At 39.6% G+C, this 21,508-nt stretch overlaps 5 protein-coding genes across 8 annotated transcripts; 4 read left to right on the top strand and 1 right to left on the bottom strand.

Annotated features, from left to right (window-relative positions):
• The first annotated feature begins 7,009 nt into the window (after nucleotides 1–7,009).
• LOC6538592 (fork head domain-containing protein FD5) lies at nucleotides 7,010–8,173 on the top strand. The gene has a single exon (XM_002099078.3). The coding sequence runs from the start codon at nucleotides 7,156–7,158 to the stop codon at nucleotides 7,984–7,986; it is 831 nt and encodes a 276-aa protein (XP_002099114.2). The 5' UTR covers nucleotides 7,010–7,155; the 3' UTR covers nucleotides 7,987–8,173.
• Nucleotides 8,174–9,868: 1,695 nt separating this feature from the next.
• Nucleotides 9,869–12,405, top strand: LOC6538591 (alpha/beta hydrolase domain-containing protein 17B). Of its 3 annotated transcripts, XR_005561633.1 has the most exons (6): nucleotides 9,869–9,975; nucleotides 10,092–10,737; nucleotides 10,802–10,981; nucleotides 11,053–11,185; nucleotides 11,486–11,750; nucleotides 12,246–12,405. XR_005561633.1 is itself a non-coding variant. In XM_043207141.1 (5 exons), exons 2-5 carry the CDS (start codon nucleotides 10,274–10,276, stop codon nucleotides 11,567–11,569), a joined length of 861 nt encoding a protein of 286 aa, XP_043063076.1. In that variant the 5' UTR covers nucleotides 9,869–9,975; nucleotides 10,092–10,273; the 3' UTR covers nucleotides 11,570–11,830. The 3 variants fall into 3 exon arrangements, 1 of the variants encoding a protein (XP_043063076.1); XM_043207141.1 differs by lacking the exon at nucleotides 12,246–12,405 and having other exon boundaries at nucleotides 11,486–11,830; XR_006245226.1 differs by lacking the exon at nucleotides 9,869–9,975 and having other exon boundaries at nucleotides 9,987–10,737.
• A 49-nt stretch (nucleotides 12,406–12,454) lies between these two features.
• LOC6538590 lies at nucleotides 12,455–14,450 on the top strand. The gene has a single exon (XM_002099076.4). The coding sequence runs from the start codon at nucleotides 12,521–12,523 to the stop codon at nucleotides 14,051–14,053; it is 1,533 nt and encodes a 510-aa protein (XP_002099112.2). The 5' UTR covers nucleotides 12,455–12,520; the 3' UTR covers nucleotides 14,054–14,450.
• Nucleotides 14,451–14,531: 81 nt separating this feature from the next.
• On the top strand, nucleotides 14,532–15,926 carry LOC120321902. Its single transcript, XM_039376072.2, has one exon. The coding sequence runs from the start codon at nucleotides 14,880–14,882 to the stop codon at nucleotides 15,924–15,926; it is 1,047 nt and encodes a 348-aa protein (XP_039232006.1). The 5' UTR covers nucleotides 14,532–14,879.
• A 17-nt stretch (nucleotides 15,927–15,943) lies between these two features.
• On the bottom strand, nucleotides 15,944–21,502 carry LOC6538589. 2 transcript variants are annotated; one of them, XM_039376071.1, is made up of 16 exons: nucleotides 21,125–21,502; nucleotides 20,923–21,064; nucleotides 20,681–20,863; nucleotides 20,411–20,625; nucleotides 20,260–20,357; nucleotides 19,549–20,207; nucleotides 19,360–19,473; nucleotides 18,598–19,306; nucleotides 18,423–18,542; nucleotides 17,942–18,351; nucleotides 17,561–17,872; nucleotides 17,136–17,507; nucleotides 16,824–17,077; nucleotides 16,579–16,761; nucleotides 16,266–16,529; nucleotides 15,944–16,202 (listed from the first exon to the last, which is right to left on the bottom strand). In XM_039376071.1, exons 1-16 carry the CDS (start codon nucleotides 21,446–21,448, stop codon nucleotides 15,987–15,989), a joined length of 4,575 nt encoding a protein of 1,524 aa, XP_039232005.1. In that variant the 5' UTR covers nucleotides 21,449–21,502; the 3' UTR covers nucleotides 15,944–15,986. The 2 variants fall into 2 exon arrangements, with proteins under 2 accessions (XP_039232005.1, XP_002099111.2); XM_002099075.3 differs by having other exon boundaries at nucleotides 19,360–20,207.
• Nucleotides 21,503–21,508: the final 6 nt, after the last annotated feature.

Genomic DNA, 21,508 nt, shown 5'->3' with positions numbered 1-21,508 from the left:
GTACGATCGCAAGGGTCTGTGTTGAAATTATAAAATTCGATACACTTAATTTGCTTTCAGAACGACTTATGTGCATACATACTTGTGCACACTTATGCAGTTTATATGGCCAACTAAACCTTTTCAAAATCTTAACTGGTTAAGGATATATTCCACATTAACAAGTCTTTTGGTAACAAGTGCTCACTAGATGTATAGCAAATGTTGTTTATATAGACAACTTTGCTTGCTCAGCTGAACTGAAACCTTTGGAATTGAAAAAGGATACCCGAAGCGAATCCAGATCAGGTCACAAGCTCCATGGAGTCCAAGTGACTCTTCTCTTGTGGCGACGACTGCAGTCAGTTGGCCAAAACGAGCATGCCCCACGCAAGGGTATAAAAAGGTATGCTGGCTTAGACAGTGGCTTTAAATTATCGCCACGGGTGTTCCAGCAGTCGGCTCTCTTAGCAGTCGGAAGCCTTTATAGAAATCCATTAACAAAACCATCATGTTTTTTGTTATTGCCGGCACATCAAAGGCGCATTTCAAAGTTTGTGAATACTCGAGAGTGATCGGAACGAATAGTAATCGGTACTTTGTCACGAGCCCATCTGTATTTCGTTCATTCGTTCGATTCAAATTAGTGTGTTGTTACGTGTGCTTTTGTGTGCACAAGATGGCTAATGATATTTGTAGCATTTAAGCGGATATTAATTTGTATCTGTAAATAAAAGGGTGAAGGCATAATTACATATAAAAGAGCGCTGCGACTTCAAAAGAAATGCTCACTTGGGCAGCTTAAGGCTATGGATTTTCTTTTAAGCTACAAAACACTTCATTTTTGCCGTTTATCTCGGCAAGGCAGTTGAACTATTTGGGCAATATAACGAATATATAATTTATTAGACCTGATTTTGATTTCATTAAACGAAGCATACAAAGCACATACACCGAGAAGAAGGCTGCAAAGTCATCGCGTGGGAAAAGGGGCACGAACTCATAAACAGTAATGATACAATAAATCAACACGGAGCGTAAAACATCACTTCCTAAAAGGATCGTCATGGTGTTGTAGGCCAGCATTAACAAAATGACTGTTGCCTTTACGATAGGGGATGCTGAGCTGCAATACCTATACCCACGGATGGATGGGGTTGCCGTCGGATTTGGCAAACACATCTTGTGGCCACAGAGTATAAGAGTATAGGCCAGAATGGGTTTTATGGCACCCACTTGCCACAGAAAGCTAATGAGCCGCAATAGCAATTGGGCAATTGGCCCATCGCCATTGTATTTATTACCACAAGTGTCACGTGTCCACTTGATTGAGGCAATTTGGCTGCAGCATTATTTGCTATTTTTCTTTTTTTTCTCTTTTTTACAAAGAGTTAGAAGCGAGCAAGTTATTTGTACAATTTTGAATTATTAGGCAATAAAATGTTTTGCACGACTCGCAAGCGTTTCAAGGCAAGCGTTTTGCGACGGCTACGCCTAATAAAACAATTGAATGGAATAATTTCAAATGTTTGTACGCTGAGTAGTTTAAATGCATTCAGCATCAGTTTGCCAGTTAGCCAAAGTGTTTATAAAGCTCCAATTTCGCCCAGCATCCCATTCCCCCACAATCATCCGATGCGGCATGATGAAAATGTGCAAAGTAGGCTTTATCTGACTTTATTAGAGCAGTCCGCAGTCTGGAGTCCGCAGTCTTCAGTCCGCATCCCGCTTTGATCGTCTGAAGTTCCCATGCGATCGATCTTAAGACTCGGTGCAGGCATATGTTGAAGTATCTGGCCCCTGCGGCTCCGACTTATCCATCAGTGGAGCAGAGCACCGAGCACCGATCACCGGGCACGGAGCACAAGACACACGAGTTGAGGTGGGCAAGGCATCGCAGCGAAGCTAAGTAGCTTCAACACCGAAAACTAGTTTCACACACAGACTAGTTTGCACTCGAGCTTGGGTGCTCGGCTCGGGTGTTGATGCTGATTAACCATATTTATACTTAAAAAATTGAAAAGGGTTTTTAAGTGGCCCGGCAAGTGTTGACCAATTTGCAGATACCCTCTACTGATTGAGCGCTACCAAAATAGGCGAGTAATTGTTGATGTTAGATACCAGATGCGGATGCAGATACAAATGCAGATACAGATACAAATGCAGATACAGATGCATATACAGATACAGATACAGATCGATTAAAATCCAAAGCTTTGATGACAGACAGCGGTGCAGACTGAGAACTGAGTTACGTTGGCCTAAACCCCATATTATGCTGGTTATTATAAAATTGTATTAACTAAATCGAGCGAATGGTAGGTGCAAAGATGGGGCCGAAAAGCAAATGGTTCTAACAGCTTACTTTGTATTTAAGCACGAACTGTGCGAAAATCACCAGCCTACCACCAAAGACCAAACACCAAACACCGAAGACCGAAGACCAAAAGCAAACGACCATCGCAGCATCACCATCTAAAGGTATTTCTTGATCGAAAGCGGACCGGGCCAAAGTCGGGCCCAAAGTTGGGGGAAAAGAGGAAAAGACCGGCAGAAGAGGATGGTATAAGAATACCGCACCGCCACTCTGTCTCGCAAGTCAAAAGCGGCATTTTTAAATTGGTAGTCAGATCTCAGTTTCTCGGTTCGTAGAAAGGAGCTCGAGCCCGGGCCATTATGGCTTCCATCGAAGTGATTTTTACTGTGGCTGCTTGTGCGCGGCCTGTTTGTTAGCCTGATGTCTGAGCACACCTCTTATTATACTTACCACACCACCACGCACACCTCTGCGAATTATAAACGTCTGTGTGCCGGCAACTAGCGGCTGTTCAAATTGCAAAATATACAATGCGTTCCTCCTCCTTCATCGTCATCGTCCAGTCCTTCAGTCCACTCGCCCAGTCCACATCCACATCCACGCAACTGGGAGAAACAGCAAACACCAAACACCAAACACCACCGAGTTTAATTTGATTTCGATTCAGCGCTTTAGCTTCAGCATCGGGAATCGGGAATCTCTGGCCTGCCAGGCGGCCTAATCATTTACCCAGCTCCATAGCTTCAGCTCCAGCTCCATATCCAGTGTGCAGCATCGGCCAGGAACATCCACAAACATGCAGGCCCCTCTGTCATGAATAAGGTTATGATTTAAATGCGCTGCGATGGGTGTTGTGTGAATGATATAAGCCAGGCGAAGGAGCTGACGATGTTCATTCTCACCTCGTCGACACTAACGATTGAGCCGACCGATGCCCATTTAATAGGGGCAGTAGGAAATCCGAATCCGCCTCTGGGCTGCTGGCTGCACTATCCATGGCATCTCCTCTCGACCGTTTTTTTTTTGCGTTCATTATCTGAGCGAAAGAAGGCTCATTTCATCAGCTTATGGCACTTCTTTTGATCATAAATACGTGGAAGGTAAGAAAATTCCAAGCAACTTATATCCACGTTTTTACTTTCTTTAAGATCATAATAGTACTATTATTTACACGGGCTTTTTTCTAATCAAATATATATTAGACATTATATATTTCCTGTCAGATCATAGTACTAAGTTTATAAAATACTTTAATTCCTTAATTTGCATAAGAAAGGGAACATACCAATATAGTTACGATCTATGGTTCCAGTAAGCTTAGAAACCTAAATGGGTTTGAGCTTCAAGATTTTAGAACATATGTGTTATTTCATACCAATAAAACCAATGAGCGGACATAAAAAATCGCGAGCTTGTTGGCAGCAAAATTCCAACCGGGCAGGATTGCTCAGCTTTCCCATATTGCAGGTAGAAGCATGAACACTGCACTTAAGCTTTGTCGGGAAGATTCACTCGGTTGGATATACATACTCTTACATACAAACATACAAGCCAGGAGATACAAGCAGACATCCTCGGGGTAAACACAACTCAACTCCTCAAATTAGTGTGTTAGCCTTCAATAAATTGGCGGCCTGTTGTGTTCAAACATTTATTCCTGGCGAGTATAAAGCAATACAAAGCAGACAAAATCCCCAACACATAGGAAAAATAAATACTGACGGTTATTATCCCGACACCAACAGAGATCTTGTCTTCGCACCGAACTCTTTTTTTTTTTTATTTTGAGACGTACAGTGCCCTAAATCGATATAATATGGCTAAATATGTTATTTGATGGGAATTATCCGCGCATTTACATACAGCGAGTATTTCATTGCGAGTGCTGGTAGCATTACTGCCACTTTGGAATCGCATTATAGCCAACTCTCTACGAGACTCTAACTTCAACTCCAACTCCAATTCCAGCACCATTCCCAACATCCAGCTCCGATCTTCATCAGCGCTAATCTTCATTAACGAGGTGAGCAGCCGTAGGACGGAAATAACTAAATTGATTTAGTTTATGGGTCGAGCAGCTTTCATCTCAGCGCTGCGAATTTCGGTGTGCTAAAAAAGAGTCGACAGCAAAATGGAAAAAGAGGAGAAAAACTTATCGATTGGTGATTACCGAGTAGTTGTTTTGACTGAAAGGCTGATACATGGCACATACAACGATTTCAACAGCTCAGCTCAGCTCAGCTCTTCGCGTTAATGGCACAGAAGAACACTTTTTCACTTGGCCTTAACGGCCGATCTTGGCCATCTGTCGACTCCAATACTCCAATACTCAAATACTCGAATGCTGGCTGGCTGGCATCTTTGACACTAAAACGACCGCAAGGATCGTGTTCGGCTCAAGTTTTTACCACTCAAACGTGATGAAGATCAATAAAGAGTCATTGCACATCATTACCATTTCCAAAATGCATTTGGATCAGCATTTTTTTTAAATATTTGCACACCCCTTTCCGGCATTTAGCCCACAAAACTACAAATATACATATGTACATATGCTAGATACGATTGCAGTTTCGTTTACTAAACTGCATATTTGATATGAAATAAGCAATATTTTATTGCGATGCTTTAAATACTTAATTGTGCACCTTAATGCATACAGATTACTTCAATTAGCCCGCACTTCTAAACGCTGGGATTAACTAGGGAAACTAGATACCAAGTTCTCTAATTAACGAACGAATAAAAAGAAGACCCCTTCTTCTCCTTCTGCTCACACCTTAATTATCTCATTGGCAGCCTGGAGGGATCTTTGAGTTAGTAGAGCGTTGCTTCTAAATCATAATAATTTATTGCCTTATTCATTATTGCTCGTTGTTTAAATAGCATGGCGTTTTCTTTGGGCAGTTGAAGAAATGGTAATTGTAATATTGTATTATACAATCCAAGAAGTCGGTGCATTTGATATAATATTTTACCTTGCTTTGAAATGGGATCTTACAATAACTTGCGAGCTAAACTTAATCTGCAACTAAACTTCTCACTCCTATTAAATTTTTATTTTCCGAGTCAACAGAATAATTTAAGGAATTAAGTTATTGAGAAACAGACCAATTATAAAAGGGAAAATGTTTATTTTATTCTGATACTTATAACAAACTAATTGTGTACAAAATATTAGCTACTATTATATTAATATTTACCATAAGCCTTGTGTTTTTGCTTACACTGCTAATCATGGTGATTATATCACGTAATTATGGTAAATACACTGCAGGAAATGAAGGGGATCGTTACACGAAAGAAGACTGTGGAACACGTTAAAAACCGATGTTTTGTTTAAATTGTATTTTTTTGATTTCCATACGACTGCAGACTTTCCGTTAAAGGAGTAATGAATTATTAATAATTTTTCTTAAATAAATAAGAGTGTTTTTATAAGCTTTGCAAGCATCATCAAACTGCTGATATTTTTATTAAACTTAAAACAGTAACGCCTACATCAAATTAATAAGAATGACTTTCAAGATCGTGATTTTATATTATAATATGATTAACCAAAGTTAACATTTGTCACAAACTTAATTGTTTGTAAAATTTCAAACGGAAAATTCCTTTTTAAAGCCTGTTATTTTAATAAACGAAAAACAATTGAACAAATCTGCCTGCAAAATGTATTAAATGATATTTAGGCAAATTTAATAATTAAAACGAATATTTTATTGCGTTTAATTGGACTAGAAAGTAAACATAATTCATCCAATCTGCTAATACTGTCCATGACCATGATCACTGCAAAATACCAACAAAAAGTACATTTTCCCTATTACTATTAAAATAATTTGATTTAAATATATTAATAGTTCCATTAAAAACATTATAGAGTAAAACTGTTACTATTTGCTCCCTTCAATTGCCAAATTTAAGGATCGAGGGCATAGGTTATCTCTAAATGGCCGGCAAAACGGAAAGCACCTCAATTTATTTGTACGGATATGTTCAGCTAAAGCTGGTAAACGTACAACATAAAGCAAATACGCTGGTGCTCATAATTTATTTTTCAATTTCATGCAAAAGCCAAAACAATTTAAATCATTTTCTGAAGCGGAGTAATGCGATGGGAAGTGAAATACGAGCGTTTCCTTTATTATTTCATGTTCCGGCCCGCCCACAATTCATATAAAATAAACAGGTATTGACAAAAGCTTGCAAATCAAGGGCTTTCCCCCATAGCAAATTGTGCTTTTGCAGCACAATTCACAATTCACAACTCACATTCACATGTGAATCGCATGCTATCTCTTCGAAAATTGAAAATGGCGAAGGGAAAAAATGGGGCCTCGTTGCCTTGTCGCTGGAACCAAACGCTTTTCCGCCACGCTGCTCCTGGTGTTAGGCTATATTGTGTGGGTAATCGCATCCGCGATGATTGGTCCAAACTGGCCGGGCAACCCATTTCGAAATTCGCCGTAAACAACACCTTCGCTTCCCATTGGCACGCCGCGCAGACAAGGACAACCAGATCCGAGACCTGTTTTTGGGCAACAATGCCTTCTCCCTCGGCATAGTGGGTACTGTATACTGGATATACCACCACCAAGCGGGTTGGGCATGTGTGCGAGAGCCAGCTCTCCGATCCGGTCTTGCTCTTTGCGAGCAGCCAGTTTTGTGTTCCATAAAACATGAAGTTTTGCTGCCCCTCGTATTAGTCTGAACGCTGCTGTCGCCGAGAAAACATCGCTCTAAAACTGAAATAAACTGCAATTTGAAGTACAACAAAACAATAGGGAATTAGGGAATTATTCGGTGCGGACGGAGAAACAAAACGATTGTGTGAACGATTTTGAAACGACTCTGCAATGCCACGCCCATTGAAAATGAGCTACGGTGATCAGAAGCCCCCATACTCGTACATATCATTAACGGCCATGGCCATAATACACTCGCCGCAACGACTGCTGCCGCTCAGTGAGATATATCGATTTATAATGGATCAGTTCCCCTACTACCGGAAGAATACGCAAAAATGGCAAAACTCATTGCGGCACAATCTGAGCTTCAACGATTGCTTCATCAAGGTGCCACGGAATGTGACCAAGGCCGGCAAGGGCTCCTACTGGACGCTCCATCCCATGGCCTTCGATATGTTCGAGAATGGCAGCCTGCTGCGGCGGCGAAAGCGTTTCCGTGTCAAGCAGCTCGAGAAGGATATATCAAACTGGAAATTAGCCGCCGCCAATACAGAGATGGTGACCCACTACCTGGACGACCAGCTAACGCAGCTGGCACTGGCCGATCCAGTGCGGCATGGTCATGTGCTTGGCAATGCAACTGCTGCTGTTACTGCTGCTGCTGCTCAAATGTCGCCCTACAAGGCTGCGCCGCCGATCCTGCCGACGACTGTGACCCAACTTCCGGTGCGACCAAAGCGTGCCTTCACCATTGAGAGTCTGATGGCTCCGGATCCGGCAAGTTCGCCAAGTGAGGGATTAGTGCCCATGGAGTACGGCAGTGCAGATGCCGTCGCTATGGAAAAGCCGCCGTTCAATTTGCCCTTCAATTTCAACGAACTCGCCGCGCATTATCAGTTGTACTTGCCAAGTTTTTTCTACAACGGCCAATATGGCAACATACCTTGCTACCAGAAAACACCGCCGCTTTTTCATAATGGCCCGTTGCCCGTTTTTTGATTCAAAAAGTTATAGTTAAACTAGAGTTAAAGCATGCTATGTCTAAAACATACTCACTAGTGGTCCTATTATTGTAATCTTATGTTATTTACTTGTGTACTCATCGTATTTAAACAAAACCGTATTGTAATCAGTTGAGTTTGGATGATCTCTAAAGTCAATAAAGAACTGCCCATAATCGTATTAATCGTATTGTTCAAACGAAGGTTTGTCAAGTTTAGATTTTATTTTAGTTCTCCCATTAAAAAAAGTGTAAAAAACAATAGTTATTATCTTCGTCGTGAAGCCAAAACTGTGTTTATTTGCAGTTCCTGCTGCCACATGGAAGATACGTAACTAACATCTAATCTATTTGTTTCCCTAGATAATTGCAGCTCGAAAACAAACTACAGGTTGTAAATACATAAATAGACGCCGATTAATTCGATTACAGGTCGAAAATAGGTCCGCAATGGTTAACTTGCCTTCCTACCTTGTTTTGCAAATCATTTGCATCTTACACATGCACACACGTATTCGAATTGCTTTTGTTTCCATTAGCTGTCAATCATCCTTACATATGTTTGACTTCAACCCTAGTCGGAACACCTCGCTTTCGCCTCCATCCATACCCACATCCATATCCACATCCACATCCACGTCCAATTCCACATACATTATAAAACACCCATTTGAAGGAAGGAAGAGCGGGGTCGTCGGTCGATACGGCGCGGAATGTAGTTTGTTATGTCTTACAAGAAAGGTGGCCCCGACCTGTAAGCCGAATTCTGAAATACTCTGCGACAGTGAATACTTCTTCCATATAGATATACAGAAAACATTTAAAGCAAGGATAGTTGATAGGGAATATCATGTAAGCATAAAAGTCCTCGGTCTCAGGTTCCTTGTTTTATCTTGCAAATAAAACGTACTCTTCAAAACATCAGGGTATTGTTTGCTAATTTAAACATGTCTATCCTTTCAAAGAAAGAAAAAGAAAGTATCTTTCGAAAAACAATTTCCCACGTTTAAAATACTTGAAATAATAACATAGAAGTAACTTATTTAAAAGTTCGGGAAGTCCTTTTTGCTAGGACCTTCTTATAATTACATAAAGATTCAGTTTATATATGGACCTCTTCCTGCAGCAGAACCATACCTGCAAAACCAGGTTTCTTCTAATGAACCCTGGTGAACTCCATTTAGAGCAGGTTTAATAGATCCTTGTAGTGTTAATATTGGATATCCTTTGGTTTAGCACTAGTATCAATCAGTTCAAAAACTTAAAACTTAAAAACTTTCAAAAAGTTATGTGCTTACAACTAAAAAATGTGCTTATGTAATCGTTTAATAAACATTAACAGTTATCTATGTACTTGCATATGTACATACCGGGATCCTAGTAATTGGCATCATTTTGGATTCAGAAACTGTGCACTATATTGATTTAGATGATATTGATAATATTTGACGTGTAATATTGGTTTGCGTACTTTCAATGCACTTAGTAAGTTTTAAAAGTCGGTAATTATTAAAAATTTAAATATAAATTCAGTACGTTGTGATCCGCGTCGATTTACTTTTTAAAGATATCGAAAGTCGATAGGCAATCGGTTTGTTTCGGTTAAATGATCAATTAATTACCAGATCAAAGTTCAAGCATGCCAAAATTAGTATTTTTCAAATTTTAAAAAACCAATTATATTTGCAGACAAATTTCATGACAGACTTTTCATCATCTTCACTTCGCTCTCATAAAGTACAATAGTAATTAATTATTATTTGAAATATTTTTGTTAAACTTTACTTCAGAACTTTTATATAAATATTTCCCCCGTTCCGTTTCCAGTTCGTTCCCTGATAAAAAAAGAGTTTCGATTCCCTGGCTATTTGCAGTCGCTGAGCAGGCGGTCACACTGTAAATACCAAAAGCGCCGTTGTTTTTTAGGGCGTTTTAGCCACCTTACTTCTTTGTGGTTGTTTGCCTATCTACATTGCCATTTTGTAAATGTGAGTGTACCAAATTTCAGTAAGACAATTTATCCATTAACCGTTCGATTATGTTGAATTCTGTGTGCGAACTGAGCCCAAAATGTTATGTTTGTCTCGTCACCCGCCTCGCCTAGCCCATTGACCACTTGCACGTCCACGGATAGATGATATAGACGCGAATTGGCCCGAACCCGAAGTCTGAACCCAAAACTCCGTTAGTCCTTTGTTGATGGTAATCGTGCATTGGAGGAGAGAAATCGAAATCAAAATCGAAATCGTTAGCATTCCGTAAAGGTATTCGAGGCACGGAGCGAGCATGTTCAGTATCAGCGAGCTCTGTTGCATGTTTTGCTGCCCCCCGTGTCCGGGTCCCATTGCGGCCAAGTTGGCCTTCCAGCCGCCGGAGCCCACGTACAAATTAACCCCGGCGGACGATACCAATATCCGGTATAACCTGCAGTTGTTCGACCGCGCCGAATGGCAGTACTCCGAACGTGAGAAATCAAAAGTGGAAGCCTTCTTTACGCGCACCTCGCGTGGCAACCTCATCACCTGCATCTATGTCAGGTGCAGCAAGAATGCCAAGTACACGCTGCTCTTCTCCCACGGGAATGCAGTGGATTTGGGCCAGATGAGCAGTTTCTACCTAACACTGGGCTCCCAAATCAATTGCAACATATTTGGGTACGACTACTCCGGCTACGGAATGAGTGGCGGCAAGCCATCCGAGAAGAATCTGTATGCGGACATAGAGGCAGCCTGGCAGGCGATGAGAACCAGGTGAGCACTTCTGATTTACCCCGTTGATTCCGCTTTGCTAACCCGTCATGTACCTTTAAACCAGATTCAACATCAGTCCGGAGACAATCATCTTGTACGGGCAGAGCATTGGCACTGTGCCCACTGTGGACCTGGCCTCTCGTCACGAGGTCGGCGCTGTGATACTCCATTCGCCGCTGATGTCCGGCCTAAGGGTCGTCTTTAGGAACACAAAGAGAACCTGGTTCTTTGACGCCTTCCCCAGGTAAGATAATTTGCGATAATTCGCTGATTTGCGATCGTAACCAATACTGATGTTATCGGATTTCCACGCAGCATTGATAAGGTGGCTAAGGTGAAGGCTCCGGTTCTGGTTATCCACGGCACCGATGATGAGGTCATTGACTTTTCCCATGGCATCGGAATCTACGAGCGGTGTCCTAAGACTGTCGAGCCGTTTTGGGTGGAGGTAATTACTCTTGATTGATTACCTGGCTAGAGCAGGTTATGCACTTGTTAATCAGCATTGTAACCGGAATAATTATTGCTTTTATTCATTTATAATAGTCTAGCATTTTACCTGATATCGATTGTGTCTCGTAACGAGCGTATAGCTTTTCATAAACACAAAAATTAGCAATGGGATCTCGTCGTTGCAATGCAAAACATAATATAAATGATCTGATCGTATCGATTTTTATTTATTTATTTAATGATATGACTTGAAACTTAGCCTAATTTGCAAACTCATGAAAAACTTTGATTTCAGGGTGCTGGGCATAATGATGTGGAACTGCATCCGCATTATTACGAGCGACTGCGCAAGTTTCTTTCGGTGGAACTCGTCAAATGACAATTAAAGAATAATGTGGACGGAGGCGTTAGCGACACTACATCGGGTGTAATATCTAATTCAAACCCTGCCGCCGGTAGTACGTCCCTAAGTTCAAAACACCCAAACCCTGCCCCGGCAGCAGGAAGCGAAACAAGTAAAAAGAATGTGGAAACAAATGTCAAACGGATTGAAAACGATGGTTTGTAATTAACTATAAGTATTGCAATGTAATTATTTATCCAGCTGCATCAATACATTCGAGAATTGCATTTTAACAAAGATTATAATTAAATAGTTATCAGGAGACTTGCACCAAGATCGATCCCCATTCTTAAAGCATTGTGATCCTGGTCCCCGTATTAATTGAATAAGCATAGGTCATCTTACCATCTTATACTTAACCATATGGGTAGGCAAATTAAACAAGTAACCGCATTAAGTTCTAAAACGATCTATAAGCAATATGCTTCAGTAATATGGTTTTAAAATGTAAGGACAAAAAGTTTGAATAAAGTAATTTTTTGATACTTTGAATGTAAACCGTTTTCTACTTGCAACCACTTTATTGTTTGGCTTCAGCGCTTTTAGGAAAAACAGTGAATATCTTTTTGCTATTTTTGAATTTATAACTTTTTTTCTCATTTCTAATTAGCTACGTGATAACATCTAATGTGTGTGTTCGCTCTTCTTACAGGTGCCTCAAATTCCAGCCAGAGTTCTACTAAAGCTCTCGAGCAGAAGTTTCTTTAGCAAAAACAGTCGGGCTCGTATTCAAAAGCCCAACCCTTCTCACCACAGTTCCCAAGCAGGGAATTATCAAGCAAATCGTGCGGAAACAGACATAGCAAACAAAATAGGAAAGAAGATCCCCCACCATTAAATGATATAAAGTCGAACGGTTTTTTTGTTTCTCGATTAAAACAACCAAATATTGCTCCAACACTTCCAGTACTCTCTCCACATTCACCAATGAATGCTAATATACATCTAAATAGCCAGCATACCCAACTTTCCGGTCGATATCTAAATAACAAAGTGTCCCAACAACTCGACGCTGAAAGTATAAAAAGAGTGGCATCCAACAGATCTCTAAAGGACTGTCAAAACGTCTTATCCATTTCATCAACTTTAATATGCAACTGTGAGAAGGGCCACAAATCGAATGGTTCAGAATCCGAAACAAATGAAGAAATCAAAATTAAGCTGAGTTCAGATACTGGTAACAAGTCTACCATTAGTAAATTCAAAGACCCGAAACTGTCATCGGCATTGGAAAAAAACACAATAGATAATTCAACCGATGGGTGCTTGCAATTGAAAAGTGTAATTGGAAAGGATGCAAAATCGCTGTCCCCGAGACTGACGTTACACAAGAGTGGTTTTCAACAGGCCATCATAATTTCCGACGACAGTGAGATCACGAAGTCTTCTCGATTAGATTCCCAAAAGGCACGACTGCTCTCCAGTAATTCAGACAATCAATTTTATCGACAGCTTACACATAAAATTAGCAAATCGGAGCAAACTTCCCCCAACAACTTGGAGCTAGACAAAGCTAACTTTCTTTATGATACAAACAATAGGAGTACGGGCTGTTTGGTGTATCCCTCGGATCCATGGATAAAGAATTCGCACATTAAGAACAGCTTGTCCCCGAAAATGGAAAAGTATTCAAACAACATGCATCACAATATCGATCCGTGGGTCAAGAGGCAAACAGACGCTGCTGTGGAAGTCTCACGGCTTCCAAAGAAAAATATTTACCGCGAGAAATCCCTTTCTTCCATAAACAACAAATTAATTTCGACCAGAACTGAGAAATCAAAGTGTGCAAAGCCGCAGTTGAAACATTCTAAAACGGAGCAGGACGACGATCAAGTATTTTTAAAAGAACCAGGATTGCTTTTTGCTCCATTCTCTCCACAATATCGCAATACGCCGCATAAAATTTGGTCACTCGACCAGCCTTCTAATGATCTGAGAGCCAACATTCAAAGCAAGTCAGCTAGTTTTTTACCGGACAAGGTGAAGGAGATAACCAGTCCATTGCCGAACCATGTTAGAAAATCTGTACAACAAAACCATAGTAATTTGCTTTGTCCAAACGATCAAGCAAGATCATTGCTTCAAGTAGAGAAATTGCATTCTAGACATAGCTCCCTATCGATTCCCACTCAATCAAAGGAGGAACTCCCCCTGAATATCCGCCGACTGTCCGAACAGATCCGTGAACCGCCTTTGGAGAAGAACATCTCTTTGTCCCTCAGCGATCGTAATGTTAGTAAAATTCCCACATCTGATGGCGTGGCTGAGGCTCATCTGGTTGCTCCTCACAAGACGGATAAATTTTATGTGAGTAGAGATGCCGCAGTGCAGAGTACCAGCCACCTTGAAGACTTTATCTCCCTTAAACGAGTCCCCAAAGATTCCACAACTGTTAATAATGTAAACCCATTTACGAGTACTTATAAGCCTGATCCACTTTTAGAAACCACCTGTTAAAACCATTTGCTAGGAAGCCGAAAACTGAAAGCCGATATTAAAGTGTCTCTGCATAGCTCATTCATAGGTCATGAAAATATACAAAAAATATAAAACCACAAGAAAGCATACATATACATATATGTCTTATATATCAATCGAATCTAAATATGATTAATAAACAAGTAATAAATAATATTTTTAGTAGTACCTTAAGTTTGAAATTTTTACAGTGATTTTGCATTTATATTAAGTAACACTATAATGCCCTGCCAACAATATGGGGCTGAGTTCTAGGCTTAACTACATTCGCAAGCATATATATGTGTGTAATAGTGTATTTTTTCCTCATTTTATTGTCATTTTACATATTTGTTGTAATACATTTTATAGTAATAAAATCTTTATAAAGAGCTAAGTAATGCATCTAGTTATTTTTCATTGGCCTGCTATGGGGTGTTTAAAAAGTTTTCCACTCTTCAAGTTATAAAAAATATTCCGCTTTCTCCGCTATTTGTTTAGTTTATATAACCGCAACAAATTCGTTTATTTTTATACTCTTCAGAGACCGACATTTATACAATTGGGTGGTTTTATGAACGTATTAATTCGACAACCCACGCAAAGCAAGCCTCTATTAATTGCATTCGATTTGACTTTCACCAAAAATAAGCAAATAAAGCTCGTTTTGGATAAGGCCCATAAATAGTTGGGATTCGTTGACATAATCCAAGCAATTCGAAGTGTGTTTATGTAATCGGGAATCCATATAAAGTCCGTATGCAAAGCGGATTAAAGACAGTTGTTGATAGTCTCTTGTGAATACATTTGTCCACTTTATAAGAAAATGCTTGGGATAAGAGTGCTTGTGGCGTATAATATACTTTTATATGGAAGTTTCCATGGCGAGTGTGCTGCCATACACAACGATAATACATTCAATTCAACAGATGAAGCTACAAAAAACTTCCTTATTGAAGCTCAATCGATTGGGAGAATCGTCAACCGCTCAAGTCAGAAAGAAAGTAATCAAAATATCCTGACACCGCCAAGTTATATAGGTGATATAACTCGCACATCAAGTGCTGATCAAGGAAACCCCTGTCCCCTTGATTTACCCCACATGAATGCTGCTCCAGAGCCGCAGATCAATGGAAACCCATCAGCCACGCACATAAAGTATGGATCACAAATAAACACACATTCCACATACTCAGCAGATTTTCAATTGCAAATACAAAACCCACGACCAGTTCAGCACATACATTACCATTACATTGTGCCCAATACGACACCAAAACCGACCATAAGTTATGTGGCTCCATCTCAATTGAATCTCAACGCCCACAATGCAAATTCAGAAGGTCAAGCATACTCGTCAATCGACCCTCGGCCATCACATATCGTTGGAAACAATCTGCAGCATAGCATCAATCTAGAAGTTGTGCCAGTCAACCCTTTATACTCAGCGGTGGACAATAGTGGATTCCTTTACGATTCCCCGGATGAGCACCAGGGTCAGGCGTCTGAGAATACATCGATGTACGAATTCAGAGATCCTGGCGAGACTTTGAAGGATGAACTCCAAGGGGCGGAGGCTTTACTGAAAACCAGTTCGGAGATTGCCATAAACCCGCCAATTTCAAACCATCCAGTGGACGTAGTTAGCCCAATTCCGAATCAGACGGAAGTTTACTTTATTAAGTACTACGATGACGTTAACAAAACGACTACTTCACCTGAATCCCAGACCAAAGGTGATACTTCAAGTGAGGTTTCAGACGGCAGTGGCTTAATAGACATTAGGTTAGGCGCTTCTGAAGTTCTGGATAGTCAAATAGAGACTACCACTCCATACAATGAATACTCAGCATACAACGTTCCACTGAATTGACGTACAACTTAAGAATGTAAATTATTAAAAATTTAATAAAATAAGCTACGAATATAATGCTTAGTTCTGATTTGCTTTCATTTTTTCCTGTTGCGCTGCGAGTTTAACAAAGGAACTCTCCAAGTGGTTTCCGTGGTCGATGTTGATACAAGGAACATTCATTGGAGGAACCACTGAGAGATCTGCTGCCTTATGAACCTCCATTTTATCAGCGTAAACTCTGGAGAATTCATCAGAGTGAATGTATCGAGGATGCGACAGAGGCCTGACTTCGTTCTAAAGAATATGTTTAGTATGCTAATATGTTTAGTAAAACTAAATAATATTAGTAACAAGTACCTCCTCTGTGACTCCCACAAACTGAGACAATGGATGATAGCTCATGAATTCAAAGTTCGAGTTTATAGTTTGCACAAAGAATCCTTTCACGCAATACTGATAGTTGTCCGGAATATCGACTACTCCGCCCACTGGCGAACTCAATGTCCTATAAGCCACCTGCGAGTTCCTCAGGCATTCCACAAACTCTTCGGCCGCCAAATCATCGGCATTACTTTCAGTGGCCTGCTCAACATTCTGCACAGGATCCAGGACCTGACTCATCTGCAAGGAGGGATTCATTATTTTCTGTAAAGAAACGTTTGTTGATTACCATTTTGGTCAGGGAACTCTTGCTCTCCTCCAACACTTCTAGGATAAACAGATGACTCTCCTCGTCGTCGGACTTCTCGTCCTTGAAGAGACCATTCTCATGCAGCGGAGCAAAGGCTAGCATTAAGTTATTTTGTAGATCCTGGCCACCATGAAGTCGGCAACTCGAACTGGACTCCCTTTTCTAAACAATAAATTCTAATATATACAAATTTGGAAAATTTGTAGCCCTATTATTGTGCTTACATCACAGGAGCATTCGGGTGTTTCGCTGTTTTGAGAAATGCAGTCCCAATCGGAGCTAGCTTCTATGAGGTCCGTCGCCTTTGGTCGGAAGCACTTACACCAACAGGCAAAGGGATATATGATGAAGAAGAAACAGTTCACCAAGAAGATCCTGATGCAGGAGGTGCATTCGTATTTCCTGCCAGGCTGCACTGTATCGAAGCCACAACGACCTATGCAAGTAATGCAGATGCCAAAGATGGCCTTTAAAAGTCCTGTAAAGAAAGGATATATTTTAGATTGAATTAAGCTTAGGCCGCGTAATATGATTACCCAATAAAAACAGCAAGAACAAAATGAGCAATGTAATTGCAATGACTTTACAGGTGAGATTGCAAGTGATCTCCTCAATTCGATCGCTACAAACATCCTTGATGCACACATCATTCGGCTCGTTGCCAGGTGGACAGTTGTAGATGAGACCAGCGTCCTTTTCGGACTTGGGATCCATTCTTTCACAGGCATTGTAGTTTATGAACGTTTCCAGCTTTCCAATGCAGTGACATCGACAACGCCAAACACAAAAGCACCTCGAGTGGCATTTGATGTCCATAGTTCTTTTGGCCACAACTCCTACTTTTGGGTCAACGGGTTTGCGCAGGTTCATATCACTCTCATCGTAATCTGTGCTGGCCTTAACCATCACTTCAAAGTTAAGATAACACTTTAGAAAAGCTCAAACTATATTTCAAACCTACCATCGCAGCTGTATTTCTTGTTTTTCTTCGAGCCCACTATCAAGGGCACCAAAAAAGTGACGGTTTGGCCAATATCCGGTTGTAATAATCTTCTTTGATTGTTCGATGTGGATCCACTTTTTAATATATCGCAATTGCAAACAAATATAGTGAATTCCTGTGCTTCGAATCCCTTGTTTATAACATCGATCGAAATTTGTAGTGCATCTTTCGTGGTTGCATCGGTTATGATTCTTGATATTTTCACCATATGCTGATTGCGCATCACAAGAGCATTTTCCCGAAAAGGTATCTTCACTTTTATACTAAATTCTACATAAATAAATTGTTACATTAAACCAGTTCAAATCGTATATTCTCTAGTGTTATTAAGATTACCACCTGGTACTTTATCTTCCCGAATATTTAGGCATAGGGTTTTGTCCTTATGTGGACAATTATCCAGCGCATTCATAGAAACTGGAAAATATCCCAATCCTTTGATGCTTTTAGTTTCTTGGCCTTTAATACTTTCCTCATTTTGAAGCTTTAGGTTGCAAGAATTTTTTATTTCCCGAATAGATACGTCCTTATTTGACTCATCGAGCAGAACACTATTTCCAATATTATTCTGTAGATCCTTTAAGGTAATCGCATGTCGTTTTCTAGCAAATGTATTATCATTTTCTTTGGGAACAGCTAGATTTCGATTAGAAAAGCCTGTTGACTTTTCCAGGCGAAGCATATCGATGTGGGAGGTAAACACGGCCGAAAAGTCAGTATTTGCAAATATGCCTGATACACTATCAAGCCTTTTTCATAGATCAATAATAATTAAATAATTTAAAGTTATTAAGTTAACAAAACTAAAAGTTTAACTTACGTTACTATAGGAACAACCAGCCACCACGTGTTGTGACGCCTTCTAAAAACACGCAGCTTGGTGCTTAAAAAGGGAACTGGATTTTTCATATTAAAGACTGTATAGCTCAATTCCTTTAAGCTAAAGAACCAAATTATTAATGATCAAAAGGTAAGTATTACTTCTAAATTATTACCTATCGTTTAAAGCCCGGGATAACTTAGAGGATTCACAACTCCACACTTTTGGGTTGGTAACACAGCCGCAGGATGCGAAGTCCAGGTTGCCTTCAGTATACCTATTTCTTGTCTTGCAGCTTTCGCAGGGTATCATATAGTCGGGTAACCGTCGCTCCTCACTTGCAGCATTTAAGCTGTTGATTTCAGAGGGCAATCCACCAGGCAAAGGTTTCCCTCCTGGCTTCTTATTTTTACCACCACACGTATCGCAAGGAACTGCATCATCAATTTTGGGGTTCCCATTCTCAATTTTACTTTCCAAACTTTTCGGTTCTGCCAAGGCACCACTATATACTGTTCGGGGCTTTTCATCCTTCTTTTTATTCTTGCCCCCACACGTGTCACATGGAATCTCCCCATTATCATCCAAGTGCTTCAAGTTCAGCGCTTTCAACGATTCAAGATCGGTATCATACTTTGAATCCAAACGCGTATCTTCATCATTTTCCCTATGACGATCTTGAAGCCCACCTCGTTTCATCCTTCTCAGGTTTCTTGAACGTGGAAAGGGCAACGACTTGTGGGAATTGGTATTGGGGTAAGTTAGATATGGATTTATCTTCTGCTTGGAACCGAAGTCCAAATATTTCTGGCTACTAACCGGCTTAAAGTAATCCAAATTCAAATCATTTTGCGCATTCAAACTATTTCTGATCTCAAAATTGTCTGAAATTTGAAATTTTCGGATTCTACTTGAGTGTAATAGAATTTAAGCTCACCTGGAAGTTTTTGTTTCATATGACGGTTTACAATAGAATTAAGGCTTTCGTCTCCAATGTTTCCATGGCTCCATGAAAAGTCATTAACATTGTTTTCAGGCAAACTTGAATACTCTAGTTTTGTATCAAAGTTAAAATTCTGGTTGTACAAATTACTCTTGGGTGCGTTCAAATTTAAGTTTTCATTACCACTTTCGAAATCATTTCCAAAGGAAAGGCTATTATCATAAGACTTTTCCTGTGAAAATCCGTTTGGATCCATATAATTATTTATCTTATTTTCTATTTCACCTGGAAAATCCATAACACTCGATGGACCTTCGACTGGAGTCCTGGAATAATAGAGATCCTTTTCAGTTTCCAATGGCAAATCGAGTTTGTTATATTGCCTATTAGATTCTTTAAAGTTTTTCTTTTTATATTTTCTTTCTTGCGGTATATAGCTGTCATCCAAAAGTGGCTTATTATTTTTATTGTGGTTTTTACTTCCCTGGGGAAAATCATAAACTTTACCAATAGAAGATGATCGTAAATAATTATTGTCCCTTTCAATTGGAAATTCATGAATATTTGTTTTCCTATCACCAGATGTTATTAAATTATATTTTTCATTTTCCATTTTATGTGGAACACTTTTTCTACTCGGAAAATGATTATCTACACTTTCATATGGGAAATCTTGTGCATCATTTAGATTTTTGGGAGGTGACTTGTACTTATTACTTTCGTGATCTTCCCCGTTGGAAAATTCATTCGATTTAAACATACTTTTCCTTGGTGGTACATATATCTTATCAAAGTTTTCCTTTATTTGTTTCCTTCTAGATTCCTGCGCCATTCTATCATATCTAAGTATAAACTATTTATATAATTCTTGCGTTTGCAATAGGAATTACTTACAAAAGATAATCGGGCACTGATTCTTCCTCAGATTTTTCATAATTTGTGTACAACTTAAGCTTGTCTTCATTATTTTGTGACTTGCGGCTTTTTGAGTTCTGAAATATAAACTTGCCTAAGCAATTAATAACTTATTGCTACTTTAATTTACCTCATGGGAAAATAGTTTATCATTATCCTCTGCGATGTTTAAACTCTTTAAACTGTCTTTTTGATTGTTTTTCATTTGACTTTTTCTTGAAAGGTCTTCAAACTTCGATTTAGGAATATAGTGATCGTGCCATTTTAGCGAGTTATATTTATCCAGTTCTTTACTCTGTGTATCCTTTAATGGGTGTAAAAAATCGTAAGAGGAATCTAGGTAATCTGAAAAAATAACACTTTCAAGGACATAATCAGGAATCTGAAGGCATTCAACTACTTTTTGTTACAGCAGTATCCAAAACTTGAACAAGTCCAAGGCTTGAAAGGTCCTTTTGCTGGTGATCATTGATTCTTTTATCCCTGCGACGAGGTTTTATGTTTTTCTTGTCCCTATTCGTACCGAAAATGTTTGAAATCATCGATTTTCCTGCGGCAAAGAGTGGAAAGTGATTTCTTTTCGCTAAAATAAAACATTTTATAAAATAATAATTCCACAAATACCAATAATTAATCACTCACATCTGCTTGTGTTTTTCAACTCCTGTCTTTTTATATTCGTTTCAAGTTGGCCTTCATTAGTCGTACAGGATGGGGAACCAAGTTCCGGATTATTATTGACTTCTTCTGAGGGCTTCATGTTTATTTTCTCATTATCTATTGACTAAGGTAAAAGTGCTACACTTGTTACTGCTTTAAGTTATTATCATTAAAATGTACTGACTTTTAGAAACCGAAGTGGGTACATAACAACAGGCTCACCCCTGCTAACCACAATCAAATACGGAGATATTATTTTGGAAGTGCTTCCTTTCGAGGGATCATAGACCTTGTCGACCACCCAAAACTTTTCCGTGTTTTCCAAATCGAAGCTTGGGTTCATGTGAATATTGACAATCAATTGCGTCTCGCAGGATTGGTTTGAATTGTTTTCGGGGCATTTGATGAGTATTGCGTTCATACTATCGGTCATTTCACTTTTAGCTAAAGGAATCAGTAGATTTATTACAAATCCATGTAGTAGAGCAGCAGCAATTCGCCTTTTCATTTTATCAATATTTTTAGTTATTTTTTTTATATTTTGAAAATAAGTTAGCGACTAACCTGA

Source organism: Drosophila yakuba, chromosome 3R (genome assembly GCF_016746365.2).
Source record: "Drosophila yakuba strain Tai18E2 chromosome 3R, Prin_Dyak_Tai18E2_2.1, whole genome shotgun sequence".
NCBI classification, from domain to species: domain Eukaryota; kingdom Metazoa; phylum Arthropoda; class Insecta; order Diptera; family Drosophilidae; genus Drosophila; species Drosophila yakuba.
The sequence above is the reverse complement of the archived record's forward strand: the minus strand, read 5'-3'. Positions and strand labels throughout refer to the sequence as shown.

Bases quoted from the DNA above. Each gene is read 5' to 3' on its own strand.
- LOC6538592 (XM_002099078.3), top strand. From the start codon at position 7,156: ATGCCACGCCCATTGAAAATGAGCTACGGTGATCAGAAGCCCCCATAC.
- LOC120321902 (XM_039376072.2), top strand. From the start codon at position 14,880: ATGCTTGGGATAAGAGTGCTTGTGGCGTATAATATACTTTTATATGGA.
- LOC6538591 (XM_043207141.1), top strand. From the start codon at position 10,274: ATGTTCAGTATCAGCGAGCTCTGTTGCATGTTTTGCTGCCCCCCGTGT. The intron at 10,982-11,052 runs GTAAGATAATTT...ATTTCCACGCAG, and splicing joins TTCTTTGACGCCTTCCCCAG to CATTGATAAGGTGGCTAAGG. The intron at 11,186-11,485 runs GTAATTACTCTT...CTTTGATTTCAG, and splicing joins TCGAGCCGTTTTGGGTGGAG to GGTGCTGGGCATAATGATGT.
- LOC6538590 (XM_002099076.4), top strand. From the start codon at position 12,521: ATGAATGCTAATATACATCTAAATAGCCAGCATACCCAACTTTCCGGT.
- LOC6538589 (XM_002099075.3), bottom strand. From the start codon at position 21,448: ATGAAAAGGCGAATTGCTGCTGCTCTACTACATGGATTTGTAATAAAT. The intron at 20,208-20,259 runs GTAAGTAATTCC...GTTTATACTTAG, and splicing joins TCAGTGCCCGATTATCTTTT to ATATGATAGAATGGCGCAGG. The intron at 16,762-16,823 runs GTAAGCACAATA...TTTATTGTTTAG, and splicing joins CACCCGAATGCTCCTGTGAT to AAAAGGGAGTCCAGTTCGAG.